This window comes from Diadema setosum, chromosome 21 (genome assembly GCF_964275005.1).
Source record: "Diadema setosum chromosome 21, eeDiaSeto1, whole genome shotgun sequence".
NCBI lineage: Eukaryota > Metazoa > Echinodermata > Echinoidea > Diadematoida > Diadematidae > Diadema > Diadema setosum.
Window position 1 is genome coordinate 20875697 of NC_092705.1, and position 12106 is coordinate 20887802.

General features: G+C 42.8%; 1 protein-coding gene across 1 annotated transcript in view; it reads left to right on the forward strand.

Moving 5' to 3' along the window:
• LOC140244392 (E3 SUMO-protein ligase RanBP2-like) overlaps positions 1 to 12106 on the forward strand; it is a 79251-nt gene that overhangs the window by 43649 nt on the left and 23496 nt on the right. Inside the window, exons 17-24 of the mRNA XM_072324031.1 lie at positions 2080 to 2229; positions 6808 to 7047; positions 8002 to 8160; positions 8847 to 9117; positions 9539 to 9897; positions 10101 to 10350; positions 10800 to 11056; positions 11460 to 11952. Coding sequence (XP_072180132.1) covers positions 2080 to 2229; positions 6808 to 7047; positions 8002 to 8160; positions 8847 to 9117; positions 9539 to 9897; positions 10101 to 10350; positions 10800 to 11056; positions 11460 to 11952 — 2179 coding nt within the window. The remainder of the gene's footprint in view (positions 1 to 2079; positions 2230 to 6807; positions 7048 to 8001; positions 8161 to 8846; positions 9118 to 9538; positions 9898 to 10100; positions 10351 to 10799; positions 11057 to 11459; positions 11953 to 12106) is intronic.

A 12106-nucleotide genomic window follows, 5' to 3' on the forward strand; every position in this document is an offset into this window, starting at 1 on the left:
CCCTTGGAAGTTTCTTGCCAAAAGGTCAAAGGTCAAGTGAAAGTGCAAAATTTCACTTCTTCCTTAAACTTATAAAGGGCTCAGAAGTCAAGTAAAAATCTTTAAATCCCCAAATATCTGCACTCTTATATAGCCATTCATCCAAGTAAACCTAGTTCAAGGAAAGTGAACATTCAACTCATTTGTGACAAACCTGTTATTTTAATATTTTGCCAATAGACCGGTTTACTAATGATATGCATAATGACGTCAACCCCACGCGACCCTAGTGATTGTAACTAAGTCGGGCAAGCGAAATAAGCGTGGACGAGCGCGCCACACTGTTTTTGCATTCACGCGTGTATTGTCTACGATCATTACTCGCTGCGGATAATCGACAACTTTTGTTTGCTATAATCTTGCTTTGAGATGGCGTCAGCTTCAAGTTCTAGCCAAAGTTCGAGCAAGTCATGGAAGAATTGGACAGTTACGGAATTAACTTAGTATTTTAGGGATATAGGTGTGAGCACAAGCGGCTACAACAAGGAGAAACTCATCAAACTAGTGCAACTGCTGTAGCCGATTTGGATTTGCCCATCGATCCCGACCTCTCCCGGGCGGACACGGCCTGTCACTGCAGGAGAAGCTCGCTCTGGTAGGCTGCTCATTCTCCGATCCTAACAAGCTCGCTGGGTTTACATCTAACTTTGACAGTATTCCAGATTTTGGACTCTTTTGACGTGTTCAACTACCTGATCATCAATCGGACCGACTATGACTGGAAAAGCTAAAGGGATACAAGTCATTTGAGGACTACCGTCTTTTCGCGGATGGGAATGTTTCTTCAAGCCTGAAGTTCAATGAGGTTTTGGACACGAGCCCTTTTCGTGTTTTCCTTAGTGAGGTTAGGCCGACCGGACATACCTCAACAAACCAACGTACCAGACCTGGGTCGTGATGAATAAGTCAACGGGGGAAATAAATGTTGCCTACTGCGAATGTCAGGGAGGTTAGGTCTATCATTGTTTTTGTTCTTAATTTTAGGTCTACTAGGCCTAGGTAGATCTAGTCTAGCTATATAGGGCTAGGCCCCCTAACTGTTATTGTTAATAGAAAAATAGGTCAAAATCGTCATTCTATTTCATAAAGTCTAATCAGTCTGAGTCTAACTTTTAAAAAAAATCCTTGGAAACATGTCGATTATGAGAGATTCCTTGTCTAGTTTAGATTTCACAATCAATCATAATGCTTAAAATCATTGAAGTTTGAAGTGATGCGGTCATACTGTTGTATGTTCCATAGCAGCAGTGTTTTCCACCCATTGTCAGAACTACTGAAGACAAAATCGAAGCCAAAATTCAATAAAATCGAAACTATAGTCCAAATTGCGTTTGATCACAGCAGAATTTTCCCTCATCTAAGGTTGGGAATTGATTTAGAGCCACACGAAATGCCACGAGGTAAAGTTGAAGTTGATGCATCGCACACATGTACACAACATACACGTAAGTCTACATGTGGGGACGTGTCGGGGACGGCTGCAGCAGCCGACGTTGCAGGCTCGCATCCTTTGTTTGCCCGAGGTTGCAGCCTTGTGCAAAATTAAAGATCTGTGCATACATTAGTAAATTGGCCTATTATGTGAAACTGTCATCACACATTGTCAATATTGTACTATAGACCTATTAGGAGAACCATGCATTATGGCGGAGGCATACCAGTTGCGGTAGCGACATTTCTAGTTGACACAAGGTTTCAAAAGGACACTGTAAAGTAACAAATGACATGCAAATCAACCTGACGAGATAGTTTTCTTGAATATTCTAAACTTTGAGGTAACTTTGTCATGCAAATAATCAAATCTGTTTCTGTCTTGTAAAAATTAAGATGTATATACTGCAAAAGGATTGTGTCTCTTTGTGTATTGGCATACATTGTGTGCGTCTAATCTATATGTGTGGGTGTGTCTGTGTGTGTGTGTGCAGTTGATGGCAGTAGCGTAGGGTCAGCATAGCTATTAGACGTTTTCAGGAAGCTAAGCGTGACATGTTGAAGTTGATCTTGAAACATATCTGGCCGATTTTTGGTACTCGCAATTAGATGCATCACACACTGGCGTCCATGGAGACAGAGAGTAAGTCCCAGGACCAAGTCACACCCGACATCCTCAAGAAGCAGGGAGATCTCTTGGACCAGGCGAAGCATGCCCTCTTCCTGACGATGGATGCCATTGAGGATGAACCAAAGAATGTGAGTTTTTTCAGCAAGAGACATGTTGAGTTGCTGTTGGTCCACACCTAGCAGTGCAAGCCATGCAAACATACACGCAGAGAAAAAATAACAACAGTCAAACAGTCAAGTAATCTAGCCAAAACAGACCTTCACCCATTTACATATGAAACTTTAATTATAGGATTAAAACCCTCCCTTCTTATTGTAACAGCCTGAAAACTCAAGGAAGTGCAAGTGGTATTCCTGTTTATGAACAATTAGACTGATGTGTAGGTGGGGTTGCTGCTATAAGTAGCTTGTACTTGTGACAGTTCTCTCTTCTGTGTGTGTGTGTGTCAGGGTTCTCGCCAGGAATTTCTTCACGCTTGTCGGCATTTATGCGCGCTGTTCTGGGGGTGGCGCGGAAGCCTTGGCTAATGCTCAATACAACACAGATAAATCGCCGCTAAAATGCCACTAAATGCGACATTCTCACGGAGATGTAATGAACGTTGTGAGGGGCATATTCTCACAGAAACAATGCAGAAACTCCATACCTTATGTTAGCGGCAGTTCCTAAATAATACCGGTAAATGAAAGAGAAGTAGGTGCCGATGGTGGAGGTTCCGATTTCTTTTAGGCCTTTCCTGTTTCACTGTTGCAATAATTAGCCGCCTCTGCATCGCAACAACGCGCGCCGTGTTGCTTTCTCGCCGTCTGCTCGACCACGTGGTAGGCCTATTGCATGCAGATGCGCGAGAAGCAATCGAGAACTTTCGGGACATCGTTGCACTTTCCTTTCTGGGTATACTGCGGTAGTTTGGCCGTGACATCAAAGAGATATCCTACAATTTTAAATGTAATGATGGTCATTATTCCGAAGGTTTGTTTAATCATAAAATGAAACGATTCATTACTGAGTACTTCGAAGGTTTGTAATCGAAAACAACAACAACACCAAAGGTCGGTACTACAGATGAATGTTCAAAATAAAACTGATTTCGTTCGAAGATTAACAAGCATTTTTTCTTTATTATTTTCCGATCAACGAACCTTCAGAAAGGAATCTATCATCTATCATCGTTATTGTTTCAGAATAAAAAACCTTCAGAATAAGAAAACACCGTTTTGGAGCCGTTGTTGTATTCCGAAATTATACTGGCAGAACATTCGAAATAACAAAACTGATTTCGTTTGGATATAAACGAATATTTTCTCCTTTATAATTTTTCTATTAACGATCATTCAGAATTAAGAATGTAGAGTATTATTTTGCCATTATTCTGTCGGAGTAACGAACCCTGAGGGTAAGAAAACTATAACCGTTTTCATTTCTTCTTTATCGTTTTCCGATTAACGATCGTTCAGAATTAAGAATCTAAAGTATTATCGTTATTCTTTCGCAGTAACGAACCTTCAGAGTAAAAGAAAACTAACAGTTTTGGGGCCGTCGTTTTATTCTGAAATTTCACTGACGGAAACGTTCGAAATAACAAAACTGATTTCGTTGTGAAATGAACGGACATTTTTTAAAATCATTTTTGGATTAACGAACCTTCAGAATAAGGAATATAGCATTGTTTTATCATTAATCTGTCGGAGTAACGAACACAAAGAGTAAGAAAAGTGCAACTGTTTTTTTGGGCAGTTGTTTTATTCCAAATTTCACTGGCAAAACGTTCGAAATGACGCACTGATTTCGTTTTGAAATTTACGGACATTTTTCTTTATTCAATTTTCGGTTAACGAACCTTCAGAATATTAAGAATCTACAATTTATTATTTCATCATTACTATTTCTGTCAGAATAACAGACCCTTATAGAGTACGAAAACACGCTGTTTTGTGCCGTCGTTTTATTCCGAAATTTCACTGACAGAAACGTTCGAAATAACAAAACTGATTTCGTTGTGAAATGAACGGACATTTTTTCTTAATCATTTTTTTTTTGATTAACGAACCTTCAGAAGAAGGAATCTAGCATTATTTTTTCATTAATCTGTCGGAGTAACGAACCCTCAGAGTAAGAAAACTGCAACTGTTTGGGGGCAGTCGTTTTATTCCAAAATTTCACTGGCAAAACGTTTGAAATGACGCACTGATTTCGTTTTGAAATTTACGGACATTTTTCTTTATTCAATTTTCGGTTAACGAACCTTCAGAATAAGAATCTACAATTTATTATTTCATCATAACTACTTCTGTCGGAATAACAGACCCTTAGAGTACGAAAACACGCTGTTTTGTGCCGTCGTTTTATTCCGAAATTTCACTGGCAGAACGTTCGAAATAACAAAACTGATTTCGTCGTGAAATGAACGGACATTTTTTCTTAATCATTTTTGTATTAACGAACCTTCAGAATAAAGAATCTAGCATCATTTTATCATTAATCTGTCGGAGTAACGAAAAAAAAAATGAACCTTGGTGGCGATAACTGATGCTGGTGTAGAGAAAAACAAAGACAGCTCGCTCAAAAGATGCTTCCTTCTTTCAGTTTATTTTCTCCCCAGTCATTCTTATCGTTCTCCTCCCATGAACCCCTGCCATGCACGGACGATGAACAAAACAAAATGTTACCGACGCTGCAATGAAAAAAAAAAAAGAAAGAAACACGTCCTCGAAGCAAATTATCTACACTTTTCAAGTTGAAAAAATTGATGTTCGTAATGAAGAATAAAAAAAAAGCACGACCTCAAGCAGTGGGGAAACTTGATATCATGGCTTGTGGAAATTTCCACGAAATTTCCACGAAAGCCAGGTGTCAGATAAAGAATGTCGCGCGTACTGCCACCTTGCTTCAGTAGTCGTAAACAGCGTGTACATAGCATGTAAACCAACTGGGAATATTGATGAATGATCAGCCATTTATTTTCTGCCCATGAAGGCCCCCTAACCCACCTTTTAACAAACCAACCCAGAAGCACGTGGAGCATTACGTACGTTGAACTTGAAAGACCATCATGACAGAATTACTATAAATTTCGGCCCGGAGAAGGAAAATGGAATATTCACGAATGACGTTTACAAATCCATGGAAATTGAAAAGGCTAAAATGGAACGCATGGCTTTTTAGATTAAAAAAAAAAATAACCCTCTGAAACTACCAAAACCTAAATAACAATTTGCATTTGCTTACTCCATCGCACGTTCTTTTTTCTTTTCTTTTTTTTAAACGAAAAATGGAGTTAATTTTCTCTCTGCGGCAATGCTTTGAACGCATCTAATTTTGCATCATTGCCGATGGCCAGCTTCCTAAAGAATTGATACGAATCCTTTCAAATATACGAAACAAAGTCTAAAAATCCTGGATCCTGGCGGTGAATTTCGATGGTATTATAAATCCTGCTCACTATCAAAATTTAATCATCTGTTCCTTGCGCCATTTTACCAACCAACTGTAACTGTTCCTGAAAATTTCATCCTAATCTGTTCCCAAATTTTGACTTATTTTGCGAACAGAGAGACAGACAGGCAGACAAACTAACAAACAAACCAAAGCAGCCAAAAAAAAAAAAAAAATACAACCTTTGGCGAAGGGGGGCATGCATTTCATATCATTTGTTTTTGCGTAACCCGACAACAAGCGTGACAACAAGCGAGCACGTGTCAGCCTTCCTCAGCCTCCTTCGGCCTCCGACCCTCTCTTTCCGTCCTCTCTCTCCCTCTCACAATACACTGTACCGTTGTACACGCAGGCAGCTGTAAGTGGCCGGCTGGGTGCTTGTGCATGTGTGTGTGGATCCCAAATCAGAGCGCATGCGAGTGAGCAAGTGTGTGATGTGAGTGGTGTGTATCAGCTAGTACGTCGCTCTGTTGAGCCGCGTTGTTGTGATCGGTGCGGTGACTGCGTAGATAAATTTTTGCGCTTGTATAAGTATGTAAACTGCTGCTGCTTTCAACATCTAGCTTCTTTTCTAGCCAGATAATAAAGACTGAAAAAGGCGAGAAATTGGTCCGAACTTAGCTCGTCAAGCAAGTTACCCTTGTCGGCAAGTTCACGCGTGGTGTTACCCTTGTCGGCAAGTTTTACCCTTGTCGGCAATTGCTTCTTCAAACCGCACGCTTGTCGGGGCCGACAAGGGTGATATACGCTGGCGAGATCCCTGTGTGTGTGTGTAAAGTTACATAGAAATTGCCATTCCCAATTGATTCACCACACAAATAAATTCTGAGAAGTCATCACGACAGATACGTCACTTACTCATAGCATCAAGTGACATTTTTTATCATGTCTGATTAGTGCAGTAATACTGGCTTTTTGACTCATAATTCAATGTTATACAACTCACTTTCATTTTTGGGTAGAAGTGAGAAAAAACCCCAATTAGAATTAATGAACAGTGTTCGAACTTGTAAGCCAGATAAGGCTTTAACTGACTGCATCCTCCCCTCTGCTCTGCCCTGTCCATCTCTGCCCTGTACCTCCCTCTACCCTGCCCCTCCCTCTACCCTGCCCCTCCCTCTGCCCTGCCCCTTCCTCTGCCCTGCTTCTCCCCTCTACCCTGCCCCTCCCTCTGCCCTGCCCCTCCCTCTGCCCTGCCCCTCCCTCTACCCTGCCTCTCCTTCTACCCTGCCCCTCCCTCTACTCTGCTCCTCCCTCTAACCTACCCCCAGCCCCTCCATGAGGAAGTCCAGACTCTCTTGGCTGAAATTGAGCAGGAGCAGGAGTCCATCTTGGAGCGGCTGACCTCCTTGGAGGACAGGGGTCCCCCAGACCTCTCCAACCTGGCTTCTGCCCGTCGCTCCTTCCTGGGGGAATCTCCCCCGTTCCCCAGGACGCCACCGCGGGATCGATCGATGTCTGGTCACCAGTCCATGAGGGGAGCACAGTCGCCCTCCACACACTCTGAGCAGGTGATGACTAGGACACCGACAATGATACTATCATGATGATGATGGTGATGATGATGATGATGAAGATGTTGGTGATAACGATGAATGTAATGATGACTACAATGATGATGATGGTAATGATGGTAGTGTTGGTGATGATGATGGTGATTATCATGAGGGTGATGATGATGATGATATTTAGAATGATGAAGGTAGACAGTGATAAAATAGTGATGATGATGGTGGTGGTGGAGTTGAAATATCCTCATGCATGTAGGAGTTGGAAGTGTCCTGCCAAGTCTTTGAATGTGCATAAGAGCAGAACCGTCTTGATTTTGTCATGTTCTCTTGTGATCACCAAGGCATGAGCCCTTCAGAAATCCTCTCAATAATTCTTTAAAGATAGCAGTTCCTTACCTGTATCTTTTTTGCAGTGTAGAATTGGAATGACTTCAAACTTGTGTAAAGGCTTATATTCAAGAGTCTTGCATTGTTGGTAATGAAATACCCAAAGCAAAGACCATCACACGTTCACCGAGTGATGAAAAGTCAACAATGGGTGATTATGCTCTTGGAGTGATATAGGAATGCATTTTCTACTACCATCTTATCTAAGATCACTGCAGTTACAGATATAATATTCCTGTGTATTTATGCATTCATATTATTTTAATAGCACAAAAAGAAATCAGTCAAATTTTATTCAAGGTATTTCCAAAAATATTTTGTAATTGGCAATATTTTGAAAACCAGAAGTTCCTTTGTTTGTTTGTTTTTTCTTTGTTTACAGCCTCCTTTTGTCAGGGACAGAGTTATTTCATGTTCGCTCCAATTTGCTGTACATTAATTCTATCGCACCTAAAGTGACACAACCAAATGAAAATATTAGACCATATTGAAGGAATAGAGAGAAGTCGAAGGTCAAATGTGCCAAATTATGATTCTTCATCGTTGGATGCCCTTTATCTGCTACAGCTGAGCCCGGAGCCAAGTCCTCGTCGTCTGGCGGCCGAGATGCGGGCCTTGAACATGTCGCAGTCTTTCCTGCTCGAGCAGAACCAGCGACTGATGCAAAGGGAGGAGAAACTTCTGGAATCCAACCAGGAGCTCATGAAACAAGTCCTGCAGCTCACGGTATGTCAGCATCATTTCCATGGCAACGGAGTGCATCACCACCCGTGCTGGTGGTCTGTATGGATGCAGATAGATTGATGGTAGTTATGTTGGTGATTGTGATGTGTCTAGCATCACTGTTTTGAGATTTGTCACACATGTGAGATGTGCATAGATGGTAGATGATGTTGAAAGCATTGATCATTTAGCTGGTCGTCTGATTTGATGGGTCCTACGTGTTCATGCAAGCAGCTACCTCGCCACTTAGTGTCACTTGACTTTTGTTTTCTAGGCTTACAGTAAACTAAATGTGAGATTAAACCAAAATGTAAATTTTTAAAGTCTTCTTGTCTGTATTATTATCATTCTTGTCTGGTCATTTATTTAAGACCCATACTTGCCAACTAGTAAGATTTTATCAGATTCAGTAAGATTTTTTACGTCAAAAATAGCAAAATCAGATTTTCTGTCAGAGAAATCAGATTTTTAAAAAATATTTAGATATACCTTTCATGTGTATTTTCTGAAGATTTGACCGAAAGTAAGATTTTTAACTTCAGTTTACATATAAAATAAGGTTTTTGCAATCCAAGAGTAAGATATTTCATCTTGAAATGTTGGCAGGTATGAAGACCAACTACAGGTAAGAAAATGTATGCAATGTAAATGCTGACTGATTGAGTTTTGTTTTGTTTTACGAAACACAGAAAGACCTCCAGGAAGTGAAGATCCAACAGGCAAAGGCCGATGTGCAAGCAGCGACAACGGCTGTCACTCCACCAAGAGCTCAGGGGGCTTCCTCATCCACCCAGTCCGCGGCTCCATCTGCCCCTCCTGTGACACCAGCTGCCCCGCCCACGATGCCAGCTGCCCCGCCCATGACTCCAGCTGCCCCGCACATGGCACCAGCTGCCCAGACGACCCCTGTTGCACTTCACCAACACCCTCAGCACCAACAACAGCTGCTTGCCCGTCAAAGTATGCCCAAGTCGAGCTGACTCCTCAATATGAATTTCTTGCTTGTATCTCAAGCACATTTCCGATTTTTGTTCTGTCAACACATTTTGAGGTAGTCTTGCAAGTGTATAAAAGAAAATCCCTGGACATTACTAGAAATCGAATCACACTAAAATCACACTGAAATTACAGATGGTTGTAGGAACAAACCCATCACAAAAGCTGACGGAATGACTCCGCTGTGTGTAAATAAGGTGGTTGTGAATAAGTCCTAGCATTTAGAGTTTTATGCACAAGATCAAGATCTCTGTATTCCTCAGTGAAAGTTCTTTTGAAAAGCTCATGTGTATTTGACGTTTGTTGCAGTTAGCTTTTTGTTTTGTTTTATTTTGTTTTGTCTTGTTTGTTTGTTTTTTTTTTGACGCTTTTTTTTTGCTCCCAGGCGCCAGTCCCAGTGTCCAGCAGGCTGTAGGGAGGGGTGTGTACCAGCCACACCCTGCTTATCACCCATTGGCGTCTGGGGCATACTACGACCCCCACATGGTACCAATCTCCCCCATGCCCGGTGGCCAAGCCTGGTACCCGTCGCCATCGGCATACAGGGTGCCGTCGCCGGTGCCCAATCCTGCCTACTATGCCGCCCAGCAATACGACAGGGGAATGTACACCCCGGGCATGGGGTCATCAACGCCCCGTTCCACCGGCCGGGCTCCGCTGGACAGTCTCTATGGGATGTATACCTCTATTGGTTCTCCAGAAGATCAGAGCGTGGATCAGATGGCCGGCATGCAGGGCTTAAAGGTAGGTGCACCCTGTAGAATGACTGTTTCCTACAAAGCTAGCTTTCCTCTCTGAAAGACTGGTGACATCATGGTGACATCGCGGTATAATATAATATACTGATATGTTACTATCCATAATAACTAACTCGTGGTTCTTATATTTCATAGGGTTTCATTCCTCTTGATGGTGGGAATAGCTGTTTTCAATGTTTTTTCTTGCAGCAACCAGCTTCAGCGTACTCCCAGCGGCAGCTGCTGGTCTCAGGCAGTGCCGGTGCAGCCACCATGCAAGGTGCACCATCACCTCAGGCGCTGGGCGCCGGAAGTGCGGCAGGTGTGGGGTCAAACTTCCAGGCTGGTGGAAGAAACGTTGGTCAGGAGTATGCCTCACTAAGACCGGGTGGTGAGGGGGAGGCCAGGGGTATGCCATCAGGCATGCCTAGTGATGGCAAATCCACCCTCATGTTCAAAGGTACCGTAACACGAGGAATGTTTTTTTTTTTTATTTGTGTGAAGAACATTTCTGTATAGTATTATGTAGATGGGAGAGAATAGAAAATGAGAGAGAGGAAAAAGAATTGTTCTGTTTGTTTTGTGATTTCTGTGTGTCTGTGTATGGTATTATTCACTCATAACACCTCAGGGCCCCGTTGCAAGAAAGTTGCAATCAATTGCAAATAATTGCTGATTTTGAAACAACCATTCTGATTGGCTCAGGGTCTGCCCTATTAAGAAGACATGCATGCAACAATGATTTTGATTGGCCAGTGACAATCAGTTGCAAGTTGCGTTTAAACGCAAAGTTTCTAGCAACGGGGCCCTGGTGTGCTTCATATGTAATGTTGAAAAGGAATGAATGTTGATTACGACAAGAGTATTAGCACTCATTGGCACTAAACTCATTTTTATTTCCAATTGAAGCAGGCTCAATCACCAGTGGGACTCCGCCAAAGTCCCAAGGGTCCAGCCCAGCCATGTTCTCCCCGAGCCCTGCTGCCCAGCCCAAGGGCCTCTCCACTTCTGAAAGAGGTGCAGAGAATCTGACTCCATCCTCCAAGACCCCATCCGGGAGCAATGAGAACATTGCACAGCCTCAGCAGGGACTGTTTAGGCCAAACGTTGCACAGGGCCAGAGTCAGGGACTGAATATGGCCAAGCCGCCCTCCACCCAGCTGCAGGTAATTGGCTCAATGAAAGACAAGCAACTGGTGTTGTGCTATTTATAAAGAACTGTTCATGTCCAGATATTTTTTCCAAAGGTGTAGGATGTAGACATTTTCAGGAAATGCTGTTTTCAAGGCTTGACAAAGTGAGGCTTTCGTATGTGCGTGTGTGCCTTTCTGTTCACTCCGCTCGCACATCAAGTGGGGATATTTTCTTGTGTTGATAAATTTTCAGCTCAACAATGATTTGTGAAATTTGCAAAAATTAAACCCTTGCAAAAATAACAACTTTTACAATATTCTTATTCACAATGGCTGATGTTGAGGCATGAGAGCAGCATTAATCATGTTAGTATCCAAAAGTCAAATGGTGATATGTTTTCATCTTTGGACCAATTTCATATTTGTCCCCGAACAGTTTTCAAGCTTTTCTGCTGGGTCTTCCACTACTGCTGCCACAAAGCCCAGCCAAACCTTCAACATCTTCTCGCCAAGCACCATCAAACCGGCGCCCTCTCTGGCCAAGCCGGTGACCACTTCCGCAGCGACGTCTCCCTTTGCTGGGTTCTCCTTTGGCGTTACCTCGACGACCGCATCCGCTTCCTCCACCATTCCCACTGCCAGTGTCTTCAAACCTGCCGGAAGTGTCAAAGCATCATCAGCATCCACCTCGCAGCAGGGCGCTTCTCCTGCCGTGGTCCCAGCCAAACCCGGTCTGGTGCAGGACTCCCGGTCTCTGTCCCCATACCCGGGATTCTACTCATCGCCCAAAACACACCCAGAGAGCCCCCTGGCAGAGCAGAGCTCTCAGTCACAGAGGAAGCCGGGTCAGAGCCCGCTTGCGAGAGACTCCGCCCAGCCCAAGACAACTGACTCGCCGAAGACAGTCACCTTCAAGCCTGAAATTGATGGTAAGACTTTTTCCTCAGCAACTATGAGTCATGTGTTTAGATGTATCAAATTTTTTATATATTTCTGTAAGAATTAAAAAGAAACTGGGTGGAGATCAAGTTATAGTTCATGTTGTCCAAATTACATGATTGAGTAAAATGTCTTCAACAGAAA